At 36.1% G+C, this 22,704-nt stretch overlaps 1 protein-coding gene across 2 annotated transcripts in view; it reads left to right on the top strand.

Moving 5' to 3' along the window:
- The window catches only part of ARAP2 (ArfGAP with RhoGAP domain, ankyrin repeat and PH domain 2), a 179,286-nt gene that overhangs the window by 133,160 nt on the left and 23,422 nt on the right, over positions 1–22,704 (top strand). For both annotated transcript variants that reach the window (XM_057309690.1, XM_044387654.3), the window contains 2 exons: positions 6,370–6,498; positions 19,729–19,868. In XM_057309690.1, the coding sequence (XP_057165673.1) occupies positions 6,370–6,498; positions 19,729–19,868 (269 nt within the window). The remainder of the gene's footprint in view (positions 1–6,369; positions 6,499–19,728; positions 19,869–22,704) is intronic.

Genomic DNA, 22,704 nt, shown 5'->3' with positions numbered 1-22,704 from the left:
GTTGTTTCCTCATTGCCTATCCTTCAAGACCCAGTTCAAATAACCTGTCTTCCGTGATGATGTGTAGATGAACATAGTTCTTCTCGCTGAGCTTTCTCCGATTACTTGTTTATCGATCTATAACACTGCATATTATCTAACTTGTAGAATAGTAACGTATGTGTATCTGGCTCTGTCCTAGACCATAGTTTTTTTAGGATATTTACATGTTTTTTTAGACCTTTGTATCTGTCACTTCCTCTAGTATGATGCCTTGATGTGGGACATACCCTACAAATATCTTGTTAACTGAGGTGGAACAAAACAGGTGCATTCTGCACTTGAGTGACTTGGACTCTTGCTGTTTGGATTAGATGTATCAAAATGTGGAAGGTACATGAAAAGTGATTCCTGCTTACAGATTAGGAATCACTAGGCGAGCTCAAGTCCCTGCTTAGCTCTTAGACAGCTGATTGTTTCCGATATGCCTCTGTTGCTGTTGTTTTTATTAGGAGATGCACAGCAAAATCATGAATCATGGATTTGGGGGTAGCCATCCTCTCCCCACTACTCTTATTCTCTCAAGGATTGAATCAAAGCATATCCCGGTGTCACATCATTGGGTCTCTGTGCCTTTGAGCATTGGTGCTCCTGACGGAGAGGAGCAAGCAGAATGAATGAGGCTAGGAAGGAATTATATTTAACTAGAAGAGAGATTGCAGTATATCTGGAAACATTGTTACTAGATTTCTCTTGGAAAATGAAGGGTAACTTACTCAGAAAATGAGTGTCAACTTGCATATGACAATTAGTACATCACAAATGGTAAGACTGGATTGGGTTTTGTTGGTGGTGGTGGTGGTGTTTCTTTTTTCCAATTTAAAAAAAGAACGTTTTTATGAGAATATAAAAAAAACTTAGGAGACCTCAAGTTGTTTGGATTTGCGAATATCTAAATATATAATCAAAGGAACACCCCATGTACACCAAGAAAAAAGGCATTTGATGGAGTTAAGAATTCAGATTTGTCTTGGTTTTAATATTTGGTCAACTCTTTAAGTAGAATTTTCCTGAAGAGAAAGCAAAGATCTTTTTTACTGCTTCTAAGGGAGCAATGCTGGGAAAGCAGCAGAGGGGCCTGTGATTGTGCGGGCTTACTGGAGCAGATGGGAACCTGTGTGCTCCACCTGACCTTCTGAAATGTTAAAAGCTTTATTTCTAGTAACATGCAGGGAAGATAAAGTGAAATATAAAAAGAAGATAAAAGTGAAGGCGTTGGTAGTCACAAGATTGTAGTTGATAGGAAGACTGTCAGCAGGGAATTTTGCTGCTTTTTCAAATGTAAATTTAAACCCCCCCAAGTAACAAAGTAACCAAAAATAAATAGATAAATAGGTAAATAGGTAAGTGAATCTCGGAAGTGCTGGATTTTATTTTAGGTGTCAGTAAATTTTAAAGCAATAGTTTTCTACCCTATCCTATCCAATACCCCTTTTTATAATAAATATTTTGTAATGTTCCCTTAACTCTTCTGAGATAATCTATTATACTTACTTTTTAAAAATTTAATATTATTCCCTAATTATATGAAAATAAGAAGAAAAATATATATTGTGTAAATGTTCAGACACTCCTAGATGGTTGAGGATAATGAAAATAGATTCTTAAACCTATACATGGGTGTGACAACTGCAGATGCAGACGGAAGCATGTCATTTGTGACTCGTGTATCATTAGCATCATTACTGTCATTGGTGAAATAGTGTCTTAGTCCATGTGGGCTGCTATAACCGTTCTGTAGACTGGGGGCTTATCAACAGTAGAAATTATTTTTCACAGTTCTGGAGGCTGGGAAGTTTCACAAGATCAATGTACCAGCAGATTCAGTGTCTGGTGGGAGCATGCTTCCAGCTTCACAGAGAGCTGTCTTTTCCCTGTGTTCTCACATGGTGGAAGGGAGCTCTTTGGGGTCTCATTTATTTTAAAAGGGCACTAATCCCATTAATGAGGGCTCTGTGCATGTGACCAGCAAAAGGTCCTACCTACTAATACCATCACATTGGGGATTAGGTTCTGACGTAGAAAGAGTGATCTTGTTTTGCTTATGTGGTAGTCAGATTAATGGAAAAATATGTCATATTAAATCCATATAAATATTTTGAGAATTTATATGTAAAGCTGAGTTAGATCTGGGCTCAGTTAATTTATAAATTGGTTTTTCCTCTAAGTGAATGTCTGATGGGACATTTGAAATTTGTACTGGATAAAGAAAGGTCATTCTTTGTCTCATTCTTTGAAAGATGCCAAGCATCCTTAACCCACTGCTGCCAATCACTGAGACAAGCTGAAACCCGCCGAGGAGAAGGCACCACCTTCATCCAGAGTTAACCTTCTCGTTTATGCTCTTATTTTAATGCTTCATCTTAAAACTGAAGCTGTCCTCTGCTGATGTAGTCCCGTATCCTCAGGGCCTTTACATGCTGGAAAAAGTAAATAAATAAATAACCACCCAGGGGGCCTCATTTAAGTGGGCTTCTTCAGTGAGAGCTTCAAGTTTGTGAAGCAGTTACATTCTCTAAAGCAATATCATAACAAAGCGTCTTCTTGTTTCTTCTTCATAGTTACTGTGATATGGAAGATCTGTTCATTTTTTTTAAAATATTTTATTTATTAGAGAGGGAGGGAGAGAGAAAGCGAGCATGCGCAAGCACAGGAGCTGGGGCAGAGGAAGAGTGAGAAGCAGACTCCCCACTGAGCAGGGAGCCTGACAGGTGGCTCAATCCCAGGACCCTGGGACCGTGACCTGGGCCAAGGCAGGTGCTCAACCGACTGAGCCACCCAGGTGCCCCAGATCTGTTCATTTTTAATCAAGATTCTTTCTAGCCTTTCTCCTGATGACACAGAAAGTGCTTTCACCCTCTGATTGTGGACAGGACAGAGAAAAACTTGCATAGCCCTCTAGTTTCGCACTAAGAATTCAACTATTGAGGGAATCATCATTTCAGGAAATCCTGTGTCACTACTGCCAGAAATTTAAGGATAACACCTGTTATTTGGAGTGAAAATGGATAGGTCTCTCTCTTTAACAAGGGAGGCCAGGTTTATTCTGTGAACCTGATTTTAAGATATTGATCATGTGATTTACCTAGCTAAATAACCACCTCCATAACCTTTTCTTCTCAAATACCTACACTGAATTTTCAGCAATTTTTATGCTATACATAGTATGCAACTGAGTTATTTATTTCTAGTAATGCCCTAATGCCAGATGACGTGCATACCATATAATCTATCATGACAGATGGTTGCAAATGGAACTATAAATAAAAACTTGTTTATTTGTAGGAATTTATTTTCCGGCAATGTTTGATGTCTCAATTTTCCCTGCCTATTCTCTCTTCAGGTGGATTTTAATGCCATTTTATAAATGTAGCATTTGATAGTCTAATAAATACTTACCTTTTCATCCCATGGTTCAGCTCTTGCTTTTATGCTGGAACTTGTATCTTCAGGATTTTCATTCTCCTGAAGTATTTCATACTGTGATACTGATGAGAAAAACATACTTGACAAATTTTTTTGCAAATCTGTATTTATTTCTGTATCCACGGTGTCAGTTATACTGTGATTTCAGTATAACTGAGAACACTTTAGGTCTATCACTGTAGTATCTATTTGTAATAGTAACCCTCTTTAATACAAATGTTCTGATACTCAGAGGTCTCTGGATATTGTTTTCCAGTTGGGAATATAAGTCTCACTTCGAAGCCAACTGTGGGCTCATCAGTTTCCTTAAATCCCGGATGTTGAAACAAAGTATTATTTTCTTACCATCTTCTCACAATGATAGGCAAGGAAGGGGGGATATGAACTGACATTGTTTTTCAATTTTTGTTACCTTGTTTCAGCCTCAAAAAAATCTTAGCAAGTTGATGCTTTTTTCCCCAAATTGCGTGTAAGAAAATCATTATGTGGGAGTTCACATAGTTGCCCAAAATAAAACGTTAAGTGTGGCATTTAAAAATACTGGGCTTGAAAGTAAGATAGATTTGAGGTTCAAATCTTTGTTCTTCCCTTGAACCAGCTAGGGTTTGACTTCAGGCAAGTCGATTCTGATCCTTGGGTTCCTTCACATGTATAATATGAGTGATACCTAATGAAGAGTGCTGTGTAGATTAAAAGTGATAACAGGTGCAAGGTATCTGGTATATATAATATCTGATACATAGTTATTCCAGAAATGGCAACTGTTAATGTTATCAGTAGTGTCCCAGAGATTGCAAGTAGTGGAACCAAGGATGGGTAATGCCAAATGTAAAGAGAGTGCTCATTATATTGCTAGTTGTTTTTGTTTTTTGTTTTTTTTAAAGACACTTAATTCTAATTATAAACTCCATTAAGAGAAGGCAACCATTCATGGAGTAATCAAACATTGAATTTATAACTTTGGCAATTTATGGGAAATTATGATTTTTGTCAAACCTTTTAGAAAATTACTTGAAGAGGAGTGGCTCTACCTGGGTGGCTCAGTGGGTTAAGCATTTGCCTTCAGCTCAGGTCATAATCTCAGGGTCCTGGGATTGAGCCCCACAATGGACCCCCTGCTCAACGGGGAGTCTGCTTCTTCCTCTCCTCTGCCTGCTGCTCCCCCTGCTTGTGCACGCGCTCTCTCTCTCTAAAATAAAACCTTTAGAAAAAATTACTTGAAGAAAAATGGAATTGATAAAGCACAGAAGATTTTGTCTGATTTTACAAAGAATTTTTTCTGCTGATTCATTTACAAATATTTTCTATTATAGTCCACCATCGAAATTCACGAGATATTTCATTCCTTGAATACTTATTGAATATCTGTTATGTACTTAGCAGTCTGCTGTGTACAAAGGATATATTTGTAAATAAGTGGTAGATTTGCCCTTAAGATGTATGGTTTAGTTGCTCATTATTGTGGTGTTGTTTTTTGTGGGGTTTTGTTTTTTGTTTTTTGGTCATTGCCATCATCATAGTTAGTAGGATTGCTCCAAAAAGCGTAGAATTCAGAACTGCATTTCCTTATACTGAACAGTAAACAAAAATCGGTTTCTTTACATTGGAAGCAGAAAAATTTGTTTTCTTCTTCTGTGGACCCAAGATTATTGATAAGTTCTGGAATGTTCTGGTCTTGGCAGGGGAGATCAGTATTAAGGAGGATGTGATATATTTGGTCATTTTACTTTTGATTTATCACCAATTAAAATATCATGGTTCCTATATGGGTATGATGCTCTTGACATGCTCTTTCTTGTTTGTCATTAGCATTCTTACTTCAACTGAAAATGAAAAGCCAGAATGCTGTGCTCTTTGTATTTAGGAAGGGATGGAAGAGTTGAATTGACTTATACATGGCTATGATCCTGAGAAAGCTGCATCAGCATCTTTACGTTAAAGCTAATGTTCTTGCTATTTCAATTATGCCATTTTTAGGGTACTGTGAAAAGGTTTGAATTTCCTTTTTTCCAAGCATATGTTTCTGTTGTAAGATTTTATTAACCAATTGTCTTATTTTGATCAGGAAAAAAACTTTCTATGAAGCTTTGATTTTAATTGTAAAAACCAGTTTTTTAAACTCTATGCTAAGAATTTGTGATGTATTTAAAAATATGATTGCCTAAAACAAAACATATGGATGACTATTTATCGAGGAGAAATCTATAGGATGTCATTAGCTTCTTGCTACTGGATTATAGTATCAATAGTTACTGTATAATATTGCCACGTAGTATTTCTGATTGATATTTTCACTAATAGACATAAATGACTTGGTAGTATTTTGTGATTATTTTCATTCTCTGTTGAAGGCATATTTTATAATTTCATACTAATTGTGATATTATCAGATATAAATTGTTCACTGGTATTGATCAGAAATTATAACATGCTAATCATATTGGGATAAACAAAGGTTATTACCTACTACCGAACAAAAGTAACTTTGCTAGTCCTTTTACAATTAATTACTTGCATATGCAAATAGCTTTCCATAAGCAAACCAGAATGTTATCTGAATTAAAAAGGAGATGGGATATGGGATAAGAAACCAATTTCTTTTACGAAAGGGTAGCATTATTTCTGAGATTTCATGTAAAGGATAGCAGCTCTGAATTTTTTTTTTTTTTTCAAAAGCTGAGTAACAAATGTCCCTGCACAGATTCATTTATACAGTAAATTTCATCATACGCTTAATGGTGTTCTAGGTGCTAGGGTCTCTCATATATAGTCCTAGCATTGTTATTGTATAACATAAGATAAGGTTATATTTTTTGTTGCATACAGATCTTTTTTAAAGGGTTTTTTAAAATTTATAAAAACTGATAATTTTTTTTCAATTTGATTTGGCTTTATGTTTTGCAGAACGCCCTCTTCACTACACAGAAAATGTGTTGGAACAGGTGCTTCGGTGGAGTTCATTAGCTGAACCTGGCTCTGCTTATCTTGTGGTGAAGAGATTCTTAACCATTGATACAATTAAACACTATAATGGTAGGTGGTGTTATTTTACGTGGCAACTACAATTGAAATTTCAAGTGGCTAAAGGATAATTGTTATGACACAAGTATTATTTGATAATGTAAAAAATGGGAAGCTAAATCAGAATCCACTTGACACACAGTGTTGCAGAGTAGGGAGAAGAATACATAGACTGGGGTCCCTAGTGCCTGATTCAGATTTTTCTGGAGAGTAGCACTCTGCAATAGTTGGCTACTTTGATAGTCCCAAGTTGAGGTTTTTGTAATGAATGGTTTCTGTTTTTAAAAGGACTTTTTGCAGGACTTCATGTGTTTTTCTAATTTTTAGATAGATGGTGATTCTTCTTCCTGAATTATGTTTCCATTTGAAAGTTCTCTAGGCATTCAAGTAGTGCACGTTATACAAGCTCTGAGACTGAGTGCTTGTTGTAATTCCCACTTATTTTGGGGTGATAATGACAAAAAAAAAGTACAAAATGATAAACTTCCAGTAAGAATACTTGCCATCCAGTTGGGAGAAGACATGTATACATGTAGGGTTAAATAAGTTAGCACAAGGGAAACATGCCAGCCAGTCTCTGAACGCTTGTGAGCTGTCAGAGAACTTTTATTTTCAAACTGATTCTTCTGTTGTCATTAACAAATTAGGAGAAAGATTTTCTGCTGGCACTCTACATAAACTCCGAAAGCAAAGGATTTAAGTTTTAGAAGATAAAATTTACTACAACCTTTACAACTGATATTAATAATAAATGTTACTATTTATTACTCGCATATCATTAACTGAGATCTCTACCTAACAAACCTCATTTAAACTTTTTTAAAAATTTCCAAATGGGGAAAGAGAAGTGCAGAGAAATGAAGTAATTTGCCCCAGATCATACAGTTACTAAATATTGGATTTGAGAACAGATTGGTCTGTCGTCTAATTTTATATGTATGTCCAGCTCTTAAATGCCATAAACCTGCTTAGAAGGATTTCAGGCTCCCCAGCTAATAGCCATAGATCAGTCCGTTCTTAATTGTACCCCAGCTAACCCGATACATTTCTGATTTCATGGTAACGTCCTAGTCTGTTCTGGCAGCTAGAACTACAGTAGACTGGGTGGCTTATAAACAGCAGAAATTTCTTTCTCACGGTCTGGAGGCTGGAAGTCTGAGATGACGGTGGCAGCCTGGTCGAGTTCTGGTGAGAGCCTTCTTCAGGTGCAGACTTCCTTTCTCGTCTCCTCGGCGTGGAGAGCAAAGAAAGGAAGCAGACTCTCTTGTGACTCTTAGTAGGACACTAGTCCTATCATGAGGGCTCTGCCCGCAGACCTCCTCTAATCCTAATTCCCTTGGTAAAGGCCCCACCTCCTAGCACCATCACACCAGGAGGTAGCGTTTCAATGTATGAGTTTTGGGGGACACAAACATTCAGTCCTTCACGTGTCCTTTATAGCTTATATATCTGTCCTTTATATCATATGCTTACCCGAAAGCATTTTGACAAAAGGCAAGCAGTGTAACAATTTCTGTGTCATTTTGGTCTTACAGGCATCTAAATAAACAGAGCAGGTATATCCCTCTTGCTGGAGAAATTTAGCCTTTAGAAACCATAATCTTATTTTAAATTCCTTTATTATAACTGTGTATGTCTTTGACCACGTATCTACGCCTCTTCAGGATTGCAGCAGAAATCTCTAATCCTACAGATGTGACGTGATGTAGAGCGGTAGTTCTCAGGTGGGCTCACTCTTGTTCTCCAGGGGACATCCGGCAATGTCCGTGGACATTTCTGACTCACAGCTAGATATAGTGGTGTTCCTGGTGTTTAGTAAGTAGAGACCGGAGATGCTGCTATTTATTCTACAAAACCTAGGACAGCTCTTCACAAAGAATTATTTGGCTCAAAATGTCAGTGGTGCCCATGTTGAGAATCTCCCATTTAGATAATCTACGAAATCTGTTCAAGCTCTTAAATTCTCTTATTCTTTCATGGTGACACTGAGATGAAGAAAAAGTATCAAGCTTATGAAGAAAGCCCTGTCAACATGATGAAATATATATAATAGGTTCTCATGGTTTCTTTTCTTTTAGAAAATCATCTTTTCAGGTACCTTTTTATTTTCCTAGTGAGAATTTTCCTTTTTCCAGTATTCTTCCGAAATGTCTCTAATTTACCGTGTTGCAGAATACTTGAAACCCATACCTAGACATAATACCTTAGCTCTTGTTTGAATGCTAATGGATTGGCTAGATGAATAAAAATGGACAAGAATAAGATCTTAAAAGGCTGTGATATAAAAGAAAGTTTTGTGTAGGTGGGGGTAAGCGATAATGAATGCAAGGATACCATTAAGTGCCCTTGACCTTTAAAGAAGAAAAACAACAGTATACACATTGAGCTGGTTGAGAGCAATCACCTCTGAGTGGAATCTTTAATGTTGTTTAAGGACACAAAGAAATGGTAGAGTGGCAAACTTCATTGGCTCTGTCCACAACCGGGTCAGAAGATTAGGTGTTATGATGCCTCACGTGTGTCCTCATTATGGGTTTAGGAATGTGTCCTTCTGGTGTGAAGGCATCAGGCTTCTGTAAGGTGTAGACAGAACATCTGCATAAAAACTGGAGAGCCCAAGCAGTGGAAAGCAGGCTCAAATGATAGGATCAAGGATTTGGGTGAAACATTCTCTAGGGTAAAATGTCAGAAAACTTTTGTGTTACTTTCACATCTCCTTCGTTCCTCTCATGGGGTGGGAGCCATAAAACACATGCCTATCCCCTGCACTGTCCCTGCCTCAGTTTGCCAAACCAGTATCCAACTTGTTATTATAGTGTCTGTAGTTCTTTCTACCAGGAAATGATTTCTCTTTGCATGGAAAAAAAAAAAGTCAGATGTTAGAGTAATGCCATCAGCAGATAGATTAATTGGACCATTTCGTATTAGTAGTTATGTATTTTCGGTCAAATTTAGGAGTACCAATGCAATAAATATTTTAAAAACTTTTTTTTATCTTCTAGCCAATAAAATTTTTATAAATGTTTTTAATTAAAGCTTGATTTATATTCAGATTGTCAAAGCAAAATAATCTCTTTCATTATGGTTCTGCATCTGTGTGAATTTAGGATTGTCAATTTAGAGCAACTCCGTCCTGTTGTTTATTTTTTAAATCAATTTTTTAAGTCATGATTTTTTTCCCCATAATTGTATCTTGCAGCAATCTGGAGTTTATAAATACTTCTTTTTTTTGTTTTAAAGATTTTATTTATTTATTTGACAGAGATAGAGACAGCCAGCGAGAGAGGAAACACAAGCAGGGGGAGTGGGAGAGGAAGAAGCAGGCTCATAGCAGAGGAGCCTGATGTGGGGCCCGATCCCAGAACTCCGGGATCACGCCCTGAGCCGAAGGCAGACGGTTAACCGCTGTGCCACCCAGGCGCCCCTATAAATACTTCTTATTGGGGATATTTGATGATAGATTTTAGGTTGGTTAGATATTCAGTCTACTTTGTCTCTGTCTTGGTGAATGTCTCCTAAATCAATCACGATGACCACCTACTCCAGAATTATTGCTCCGTTCATTACATCCACTGCTCCTTAAAATTGGGATCTAAAGGGAAAGTAATGAAAGTAAATCAAATGTGATTTCTCTGTCAATTTGTTAGCAGACAAACTGGAATCCTCTCAGAAATACATTGCTCTTCATGTCAGAAAAGGAACAATGTGAAGGATTTCTTTCTCTTAAGATTTTCTTATTCTAACCTGGGGACCAAGTGGAAATTAGCAGAATTTGAAACAAAGGTAGTTGGTTGCAACCACATTTTTTCTCAGTAACAAATAGCTAATGTTTTAGCATTTTGTTAAGATACAAAGTAGTACTACCTCTGTCTTTCCATACTTGATGTCTAGTTGCCACATATTTTACTGTCTGCCTACCTATCCTGTGCGTATCTCTGTTCCTCTGTCTACATATACATACGTACATATATATGTGTATATATGTGTGTGTTTGTATATAGACATGACTTGCAGTTCATTAATTGTATGAGAGTTTTTCTGATTTATGTAACAAATTACAAGCATATGCTTTTGTTTGACATTATGTTTTCAACAGCTACTTGCTAAATCAAAAATTTTATCAAATACTAAGTTTAAGAGCTTAGGGTAGTTTAGGGGTTTCCATTTCCTTAATTTTCTCACTTTATCTGAACAATTTAAAATGTAGACATAACAAGTGGGAGTGGATTTTAGAATTACCCAACACTTAATTTCTGCTCATTCATTTAAGGTAATGAGGTAGCATACTTTACTTTTATAAAAGTATATGAGAGTAAATAAATTTTCTGTTGCCTCTACTTAGAAATCAATTGTGTGTTCTTCAAAAGCAGCATTTTATTTCTTAGAAACATTTTATGCCGTTGCCATTATTGTAATGAGGAGTTAACTAACTTGAAAAGAAAGATAATAGTCCTCAAATTTCTTTTCTACCCCATGGATTATGACTGAGACATTATGATAGGGAGAATAAAACTTCATTTAAATTGCCATTTAGACTTTGTCATAGCTAATCTCATTAGACTGTCTTTTGTTAGCATTATCTCTTGTACTGAGTTAAGCTTCAGCATCTCTATCACAAGTAAACCATAAATGAATACCTTCTGTAAGACTCCAGAATAAATAATTTTTATGTTGCTAAAGTCTTGTTTTAAGCATTAAAGATCTTTAAAATTACCCCAATAGAATGTGATACATTGGTATCAAGTTTTAATGGTCTCAATGGGGAAGAAATATTTTAAGATATAATATGTAACTCAAATGCAGATCCCTGTGGGTTTCTAAATTTAGATTGCTGCATATGACAGATGCTTTGGAATTAAATTTGCATTAGAATAGAATAGTTCAAAATGCAACTGCTTCTGGCGAATACAGACCCGGAAAGCTGAACCATCCACTATGAACTGACTTAGGAAAATAAAAGAAAATTCCAGTGAAAATAGTACGAGTCCATAAATCATAGTCTAGCTGAAATAATTTACTTTCGACTCTCCATCAAATCTTTTTAAATCCAAATGTGTATAAACGTTGAAGGTAAGCCTAGTCCACGTCAAATGGAAGGATCCTCTTGGAAATTAATGAGTCCTTAATACTCACTATGAAGCATGAATGTTCTGACTTCTTTTAATATTATAATTCTGTAGTGAGAAAACCAATTGGTAAGTTTCTATTAGGAATCTACCAGGTATCTACTGTGGAAAATTTAAAGGCTTGTTAAGCATTATCTTTCCCCACAAGGAACAGAAAATCTAAATGTATGAAGTCTATTTAAATTCTAAGGCTACAAACACAGCCTGCAGTACATGATTTCTGTAGGCCAGGAAGTTTATGGAGAGCTTTCAGGCACACAAAAGGGGTTCAATTAATTGATCATTGACATCTCTTCCAACACTGGATGTCTCTCATTCAACAAAATATCATTTCTTGTTTAGTTTTTCTTAGATGGGTTGTCCTCTGTAACAAGACTCTTATTCTTTTACTCACTAAAAGTACACATTGAGTAAACTTTTTAAAATATAAATGAATAAAACACTTTGTTAGTGGCCAAGTACTGACAGAATTTCCCAGCAGGGCAATCTCAGCTTTTATCTGGATAGTTACGGAATGCTTTCCAAAGGAAATTGGCATCGTATTATTATTGAGAAAGTGGGAGATAGTCCTTGGTTTCTTGATTTGAATGCTTTGTGAGAGATTAGGATAGGGAGAATAGAAGGGGTTGCTGGTTGGGATGATATAGGGGTGGGGTCACTGAATTCAGTTTTCGATGTTTTGAGTTTTAGTTGTTATATGTCCAAGGGTGTATTGTCTAGAAGGGATCTAAGTATCCATCACTACACACGTTATCTGGAGCATGGATTTAGTCTTTGGAGACTATAACATCCTGCAGTTGTAGTGTTAAGGTAGGAACATTAGAGAACTGAGCATAGAATTACCAGCACTAAGGCATGGATGTATCAAATGAGGCCCTATGTGTGAGGAACAATCCAAAAGGTTGCCAGAAAACAAGGACAGAGCAATGTCATGGAATCATCAAAGGAGTAGGTTTTAGGGAAAAGTGTGTTTAACAATGTAAAATGGTGCACAAGGCCAGGAAAGGCATCGGAACATTAACTACTATTGTGGTAATGATGGTGTTGGTGATCATGATAATAATGACCATTACTTAGAAGTGTCTCAGTATAGACAACAGAATTTTATGTTACATGTTAAGAGACCTGAATTATAATTATAGGGCATTTGCTTTCTAATCTTGTCACAAAACCTTTGTGAGCCAGTTTTCTCGTTTACAAAATGAGATCATATTGCCTGTACTTCCTATTTGAGAAAGTTGCATGAGGGATGCCTAACTGGCTCAGTCAAAAGAGCATGCAACTCTTGATCCTGGGGTTATAAATTTGAGGCCCACATTGGGTGCAGAAAAAAAATCATAAAAAAATTACATGAGAATCACATGAGATAAAATATATGAATACTGTGGAAGGTCTAAAGGGTTACCTATGTTTTTATTAAGAGTATACTAAAAACAACATGGTCATTTAATATAAAATATATATTTAGGTGAAATCTTATTTCTAAACGTTTATTATAATTCAGTGTAACAGTAAAAACAATAAAAAGATAGTTTCTACATTCTGTAATTGTCTGCATTGTCAGTAAAACGGATGGGATTTCTGGCACTTTTCTAGTCAATCCTCCAGTAGGAATTACATTTATAATTTTATTATTTATGGAGACTCTAATTGTAGAAGAATGTCAACGGGCTACTAGTTCTATTAAGCATTGCTTCTTCAGTACAAGTAGCATAAAGGAAAATAGACTGGGAATGAGTTAGGGGACGTATTTGGCTTTTCCTAAGAAATAGATTACTTTCCAGCAGCTATTAGCAGTTTGGTTTCTACTCAGTTGTAGAACTAAATTTTACTGAAATGCATTTTGAATGAATGTTATACAGTGAGTACAATGTATCTGAAATTCTGCTTCCTCCAAATTATAAAGAATACATATGTTCTTTGCCTCACGTGGTTATTTGTCTTTCTCATCCTGACTTATTTTACTTAGCATAATATCCTCTAGGTCCTTCAAAAAAAAAAAAAAGAATAAATAAACAGAATCAGATGTATAAATACAGAGAACTGGTTGTTTCCAGAGGGAAGGGAATGGGATGGGGAAACTGAGCAAACGGTAAAGGGGAGTGGGAGGTACAGGCTTCCAGTTAGGGAACAAATTGTCAAGAGATTAAAAGGCACAGTGTGGGGTGGGGGGCGCCTAGGTGGCACAGTTAAGCATCCTACTCTTTGTTTGGGCTCAGGTCATGATCTCGGCATGGAGTCTGCTTGGGATTCTCTCTGACTCTCCTTCTGCTTCTGCTCATGCTCGCTCTCTCTTTGTGGAATAAATGTTTTTAAAAAAAAAGCATAGGTGATATAGTGTTGTAATGGGACAGACAGTATACTTGTGGTGGACATAATATAAACTTGTCAAATCACTAAATTGTATACCTGAAACTAATGTAACATCACCAACTATCCTAAAAAAAAAGAAGAAGAAGAAGAAGAATATACATCCTCTATATAATCAATGTCAAAGGAAAATTTGCCTAAATTTTAATTTGTACGAAATTTTTAGCTGTTAGGCAACAAATATTCCCAGTATCACTTGGTCGTGGCATGTTTTCAAGAGGACGTCTCTCCTGGAAACTGCCCGTTTGTCTCCTTTACAGTTCACAGGCAGAGATGGAATAAGGAATTTTTTCAGATAATGTGCAGCCCTGAAGAAATAATCTTTGCCATCAAAAGAAGGGGGACACATAGAGACCATGAAAAATAGACCTTTTTTTTAAATTCCCTTGTCTTGCTCAGAACACACATAAGAAATACAAGACATAATGATACGTGTTAGTTACTATGCATTTACCCTGTGCCAGATGGTAGATTGAATGCTTTGCATTCACCATCTCATTTATTCTTCCTAGTTACTCTACTGGTACTTAACTAGGCCTTCTACAGATGGAGAAATTAGGATATGGAGACATTACATAGCTCCGTCAAGGTGACCTGCTTGTAAGTGGGAGAGCAGACATTTGAATCAAGATGTCTCCAAATCCAGTCCATATATTCTGTCCTAACCTACTGTACTGAAATTAGGGATAAATCAGATTTCAGTTTTTTAAACTCTTAAAAACTCAGTCTGTAAATCATCAGGACTTTGGAAGTATAGTTCTTTCTGGTTTTGCTTACTGCAGACTTGGTAGTACAGAGAAAAATGATGTCTGTCATCTATTAATTAAACAAGCAGTTATATACTACTTGCTCTGTGCCAACCACTGTCCTAAGCACGTTACCTACCAAATCCGTGGGGTGCTGTAGGTGTCCCCATTTTGCAGTTGAAGAAACAGATTTGGAGATTACTGCCTGAGATTGAGTAGAGGATGCTGCTGTCATTAAAACCCAGTTCCAGGGGCTCCTAGATGGCTCAGCTGGTTGGGCAACTGCCTTCAGCTCTGGTCATGATCCCAGGGTCCTGGAATCAAGTCCCATGTCAGGATCCTTGCTCAGCAGGGAGTCTGCTTCTCCCTCTCCCTCTGCCTGCCGCTCCCCCTCCTCGCACTCTCTCTCTCTCTGTCAAATAAATAAAAATAAAATTAAAAAAAAAGATCATTTAAAAACAAAAACAAAACCCAGTTCCAAATGTCAGCTATCATGTAGGTTGGGGAGGAAAATCCAAAGCACACGTCGTTTTAAAAAGCAAATATGAAATTATCATGTACTTAAGAGCTAAATTGTTAAGCATATATGTTTTATGCGTTCAGGAACTAAATTATATCTTAAAGTTTAGAGACATAAATAACAAGTATGGACTAGAATAGTTAGAAAAAATCTCTGTTGATAAGTTGGGTGCAGAAGTAGGATAGAATTTGTATAGAAGCAAGGAGAGTGGAATTTCTCTCAAGTTTATTAAGGTGATCAATTTCAGTCATGCCATGGAGATGAGGATTGGTTTTCCAAACAGTATATTATGATCAACTAAAATATAAATATATTTTAATTTAATATTTTATAGAGATGGGTAGGAGAAATTCAGTTTATTTAGCCCTTTAACTGTCAGGAAAAGGAGTTTAGACTTTTAATAGTAGGAAAATAAGGCTTTAAATAGAAAAAAAAAAGTAAGGCTTTGAAAGGGAATTGGGCGGAGGGGATTAACGTGTTAAAACACCATTTCATAACACCAATTTGGAATCCTTTGCTGGACCCATTAGAAAAGGGGCTGGAGTTACAGAATCCTGGAATTAGAAAGGGCAGGAGTTAGATGATAACACTGGGAATGATACAGAATTGAGCCCCAAAGAGAAATTCTCAAAGAACAATGGCTGACTTGCTAGCTGTCCGCCATGGAGGATAAAGGAGGAATATGTATTTTAGAAGTACCATTCCTGGATTTATGTTTCTCCCTCCAGCCTCTTTCTGTCTCTGCCTCTCCTTCCCAGGACCCTTCCACCTCCTCTACAGATGAGTTCTTTTATTGGGGTTAGGGACCACTAGTTAGGAATTGTTCTTTTTGTATAAGAACTTGAGGTTTTCAGATGATTTGGAAAAACTTTTTTTCTTTTGTTTTCATTGCCCCATTAATATGATAGTCTATTCTGTTTAAACAAATTTGGCCATTCTGTTTTGTTTCATGCATGTGACTGTTAAGGGCTTTTCTAATTAGTAACAAAATTATAGCACAACTAAGAACACTGTTTGTTTTTTTCTTGTCTCCACTGTTAACTCCAATTACGCCTTCCTTGTCCTAGCAATCAACAAGAAGGGGAGAGGGATTTATAATGTTCTAGAGACAACAGTATGCTGGAATTTTATTGGATAAAAGACAAAGATAGTAAAGGAAATTGTACCCATTAGGGTAGATCCCAGAATCTTTCTCTGAAGGAATTAAGTGCTTTGGGGAGTACATTAAATCTTCAGATTTGTTATATTTGGGAAAAAATTAGATGATTTTCCCAAGTTACTTAACAGCTTCTTTTAATACATTAATCATGTCTATAGCGGGTTTCTTTTTCAAGTAAAAGCAAATTTGCAGGGTGTGTCTTATGTTTTTTCTTTCCCTTTTTCTCTATTACCTTCTTAGTACATAGGAAGTATTCCATGCTTATTAACTTACACCATGCTGAGGATTGATGTCATGGACCCTGTGACATGTGAAATCATTCTTTTTGATTGGATCAGAGGAATTAGATGTATATTGAATGACCATAGCAAAGGGTGTAGCCAGGATTACTGCTTAGGTCACATTTGAAATACTAGTGCTCTGAAGTTTGGATCTTACAAAAAAAAAAAAAAAAAACTAGAAAGATCACTGTGCTGGGAAGGACTATGAAAAGAGCAAGATCTCTTGGAATTCAGAAGCCCAAAGCCTAGCAGGGAGACAGGAGTTCTGGCCAGAATCTCAAGTTATGAAGCGGAAACCCCACTGCAAAGATCTGAATGGCAGAAATTTGAACTCCAGCTCAGAAGAGACACGCAAGGCAAAAAGCTTATATTCTGAAAGGCTAGAGTGAAATTCAAACCTGGACGGGGTCTGGACGGCAGGTACAGTGGAGACAGCTGGCATGAGCTTTTACTGAACCAGATTCCTGTAGAGCAGAGGACCTTAGTAAGCTTTCTGCCTGGGGTGAAGGGGAGGGATTAAACATGTAAGAGGAAAGTACCCCAAAGTTGAGGGACCAAGCAGTACTGGAAAAGTTTGGAAAAGTGAATTATTGGAAGCCGTTTAATTCATAACTTTGATTTTGTTACAAGCTGAGTCACACATGATGTCCCCCAAAGTATGTATTTTCATTTTTTCCTTTAAGTAGTGGGTAATTTTTCTACATGTTTTAACATTTTAAGATCAGACAGAAATTTAGTTGTGAGAGCTTTTAAAAAGTCTTTAACATCCTTGATAGTTATAGAACTTTGTATTTCAAAATTCTTTTCATTCTTCCGTTCTCCTTCACATATATTTTTCTCGAAGCCTTCCTCCTGAGTCCCTTAATAATGTATGCTGCAAGATTTAGCTAAATACTCAATTATATAATGATTAAAATAAATTTTAACAAGTATGAACCCAAACACAGCAACAATATTTTTTTCCCTAAACCTATTTTCTCTTTTACCTACAAATGGTTTACTTAGGCACTGGACATATGATTATTGGTAAAATTTGAAAGGTTTATTAATTTTGACAAAAATCTGAATGAAAAAGTACAATTAGAAAATGTGAATAGAATTTGGCTTAAGCAATGTATCTGTATCTCACAACTTGATTATAATTTAAACTTTTTAAAAATGATTTACCTGTTTCTAAACTGTCAGTGTTATAAATGCCTCTCCCACTTCCCCGTTCTCCATCAGCTGAATCACAAAGCCTACTGAATGTTTTTTGAATTGTTCGCTTCTGTCAGCACATACAGCTTTGCTTGTCAGCCCATATTTAACTCATCGTCTCCAAGATTGTACATTACTAGAACCAAGTGCATACCAGACCCTCAGTACTTTATAAAGAAACGAATGATTTGATGTAATATGACTTTCACTGAATAGTTTTATGTTTATTTTTTTTCTTAACCGTCCAGTTGTATTAAAATACATCTTCTTTCTTTTCATTGGAATAGTTATTTTTAATTTAAATAGAAGTTACTTAGCTGTAAAATATCATTTGAAATATTTTCTATGGAATTGAATATGAAGTTGTATGAGAAGGCAAATTTTAGCAATGTTTTTCAGAAATTACAGTTGCAAACTACCAATAAAGAAGCTATTTTAGTACAACAGTGTGATTAAAAGAATGTCTCTGTGGCTAGTATATGTATCATGAAAACTATTGGGGTTTGTTAATTACTTTTGTTTGTACATCTGTGCGTAGCATCAGGGATATGATTATTCTTGGGAGTTTTTCTTCCAGGTATTCATACCATGCTCATATTTGAGTGTAATTACCAGGAACTGTTTCTGTTTTTTAAACTTTCATTTTCGTATGCTGATTATAATTATGAACTTCTGTGTATTGTTTGTCATGTAAGTACAGGTTTCCCTCAAACCAAGGAAATGTTAGATGTAAGATTAAGAGTTCTTTCTAAAACCATTTGAGTTATTTTGTAAATTTCAGAAGCAGTTCATCAATTATTTAAAAATTGTGTCACCTGACTAGCAGAAAATCGCTAAAGGTTCTGGTCTGGTACAGTGTCCCACCCTACATCTTTTTGTGGTCATTATCTAATACGAGGCCCGCAGTAATCTGCAGGATGGGTGTTATTACTCTTATTATCCAGGAAGGGCAGATGTTGAGACCGTAATAACCGTGTCATAGCTGTTTGACTTAAGGGTCCTTTCCCCCCCACTGTTCTTCAGTGTTCAGGTAGGCAGTTGAATATTGTCTAGATTTTGGGGAGAAAGTTTTAGACTGGAGCTGTGTTGATAAATTCGTATAAGTACATATTTGGTGTTCTTACCGAAAAGTATTTTTATAGAATTGGTTGAATGTTTCTAAGTATGGTGCACGGCAGTATTGCACATGAAATGTAGTTGTTGATAAATGCTCTAACTTAGCAGGTTTGCCTCTTTTACTCTTAACGTGGTTCAGATGTATAGGATTTTCTTTAGTGCCATAAGAATTCCTGGATTCCTGAATCAGAATTCTGGGAGAGGCTTCCATTTTTACCTCTGTATTTGCATTGTTTTTTTGAGAGCTGCTCAAAAGAAATGTAATGCAAGCCAATTATGTAATTTTAAATTATCTAGTAGCCGCATTAAAAGATATAAAGAAACAGGTGAAATTAATTTTACTAATATAGTTTATTTAAACTCATTATTTAAAATATTATAATTTTATCATGTAATCAGTGTTACAAACTTGTGATATTTTTACCTTTTGTTGGTACTAGGTCTTTGAAATATGGCATATGTTTCATACTAATAGCATTTGGGATTAACCACATTTCAAGGGCTCATTAGCCAGTAGCCAATTGGACAGCTTAGGCAGGCCTATATATTATAAGTAGATATGAATATCCTGAAATATGGTGTTCCCAGAAATTAACCATAGGCTTCTTACTGGTAAGAAACAAGTTATTATTTTATATTATCAAAATAAAATGTAGAAGTCTTTTATATTATATTCCAAATAAATAACAATGTACTTAACTTACAAAAGTAATGTTGTACCTTACAGAGAGGAGGGCCCTGGAAAGTATCAAAGAAGGAGTCTTGAAAATTAAAGAAGAGCCATCTAAAATACTGTCTGGAAATAAGTTTCAAGACCGGTATTTTGTTTTACGAGATGGGTATCTCTTTCTCTACAAGGATTCAAAGGTAGTTGTATGTTTTGTATTTAAATATGTATGTATGTTTGTGTAGGTATCAACATTCTTACTTCATACCTCTGTCAGTCCTCTCTTGGCAGTCAGGCCCTGTAGTAAACAGAACGTGCAGTCAGCTGATGATTTCTTGCAGGCTCTGGATATAACATTAATACACTAAGTAACACAGTGAAGAACTTCATATGGCCTTTCTGAGCACTTATTTTTTAGTGCACATAAGTCCTTAATAGTCTAAGATGTGTTACATAAGCTAGCATATCCATCAGCATCTTCATCAATAAAATTCAGAGCCATCAAAAAGAATGAAACCTTACCATTTACGTGGATGGAACTGGAGGGCATTATGCTGAGCGAAATAAGTCAATCAGAGATAGACAATTATATGGTTTCACTCATATGTGGAATATGAGAAACAGCACAGAAGATCATAGAGGAAGTGAGGGAAAACCAGGGAAGAAATCAGAGAAGGAGAAAAACCATAAGAGACTCTTAACTATAGGAAACAAATAGGTTGGCAGAAGGGGAGGTGTGTGGGGGGGATGGGGTAACTGGGTGATGGGCATTAAGGAGGGCACGTGATGTGATGAGCACTGGGTGTTATATGCAGCTAATGAATTACTGAACTCTATATCTGAAACCAATGATGTACTATATGTTGGCTAAAAGTAAAAAAAAAAAAAAAAAAAAAAAGATTTTATGCCCTGAGTTTAGCTAATGGAAATTAACAAAATGTGGAATAAAAAGGCAAAAGCCAAATGTTAAAATTAATTTAATATATTTCCTATATGATTGAATGAATTGACTCATGTAATATCATATTTATCAACTGAATCTCACTGATGTATCCCTGTAAATTTGAATTTTCAAAAGCTTTCGTTAAGGAGTTGTGGAATGGAGAGGGGAAATAGAGATGAAAAGGGAATAAATTATGGAATCATAATAATATTGATTAGTAGTGAAAATCTCTAATCCACTAAATTGGTTGTGTGAATAAATAACTTAAGCTCGCAACCTCAATTTCTGAATCTGTAATATGATGATGATAGTATGAATCCTGCATGCCAGATTACTTTAATGCTTAGTTAAGAATATATGTTCTTTTAAGCCATGAAACATTACATATATAATATTAATATGTATGTAATATGAAACACTATATAGTAATAGCATAGCATGATATACTGGTAATAGCAACATGCTCATCAAGGCTTCATGGAGAATATTAATAGGCAAGTCCCAGAGAGAGAAAAATATATTTGTAGAACATGTATTTGAGAAAGGACTCGTATCCAGAATATGAAGAACAAATCAACAATAAAAAAAGAACACAATGAAAACTGGGGTGCAGAATTGAACAGACACTACCTGAAAGAAGATGGAGGAATGGCCAATAAACCATTGAACTAAAAGCACTCAACATAATAGTCCCTAGAGCCATGCAAATTGAAACCACACAATACTATTTTACACCTACTGGTATGACTAAGGATGTTGATTAACTAAAATCCTCATCGATTGCTACTGGAACCATAAGATCACACAATCACTGTGTAGAACTATTTGGTAGTTTTCAAATATAAATTTATTCATACGTCTACTCCATGATCCAGCAACTTCATTCCTAGGTATTCTTTCCACAAAGCACATGTTCATAAGCAGCTTTACTCATAAAAGCAAAAACCTGGAAACAGTCCAAATGATTCATCATCAATAAAAGAATGATATATTCATACAATAGAATATTACTGGGCAGTAAAAATGAATACTAATGAATGTAACAACATGGATGAATCTTGGAGTCCTTGTTGAGCAAAAGCAGCTTGGTACAAAATAGTACCATATGAGTTTGTCCATAAGAAATCTAAGGACAGGCAAAACCATTTATGATGAAAGAAGTCAGCAAGTGTCCGCCTGGGGTGTGCAGAATCAGGTTGCTGCAGAAACAGGATGATGGAGTCAGTAGGAATCTTTCTAGGGTGATAGAAATAAATGTTCCCTATCCAGTTTTGGGTGGTGATTACAAGGGTGTATGTAGTAACATCTCTACTTCCTTGAAGTTCAGATAACACCTACACAATAATTTAAATGTAGAATGACAGCAGGATCTAAAGGCACTTTTTTATATTGAATTATAAAATTCATTTGGGTAAACATTGCTTGCATGCTTTAAGTGTGTGGGACTTCACTGTGATCTGTTTTGGAGATGTATAAACACAGACCAGACTAGTAACATCTGTGAATATGTTATGAAGAAAGGATTCATAGGCAGCTTTCCAAAGCTCTGTGGTCTCATTTTGTTATGGCTTCTGTTGAGCTCCCCACATGCTTTGACTGCTTTCCCTCTATGTTCCTCCAGCAGAGAGGCCTCCATGTGGGCATAAATAAATCTGAGTAGCATTCTTCCTTTGATTAGGACGGTGGACTGTCCAGGCAGGGGGGCTAACAAAACAGCACTGAATCCTGCAGCCCTCATCTATTCAGAGAGCTATATTAAATACTGTACTCGAACTCCCACCTTATTATTCCATCTGATAGACCCAGCAGCGAGTCTGTGTGGGTATCAAATGGTTATTATTTATTACCATTCTTCAGTTTTTCGAGTAGACGAAGAGTGGAGTTTGCAGAAGTAAGGCACAGAAGAATTTGGGGTTATGTGAACTGGACACATCAGATTTTAAGGTTCGTGAACTTTAGATTCGTGTTCATGAAAGTAAATTCAGGACCTCACAGTTGATTATTCTAACCATCTAGAACTGAATCTGATTGAATTTTCTTTGGTTTTCTTCAGTGGGTCACCCACTTTGATCTTCGTTAGACTGACTTCCTTA

Source organism: Ursus arctos, unplaced genomic scaffold, assembly GCF_023065955.2.
Source record: "Ursus arctos isolate Adak ecotype North America unplaced genomic scaffold, UrsArc2.0 scaffold_9, whole genome shotgun sequence".
In the NCBI taxonomy this organism is placed as follows: domain Eukaryota; kingdom Metazoa; phylum Chordata; class Mammalia; order Carnivora; family Ursidae; genus Ursus; species Ursus arctos.
Note: the sequence above shows the minus strand (reverse complement) of the source record. Positions and strands in the feature narration are given on the sequence as shown.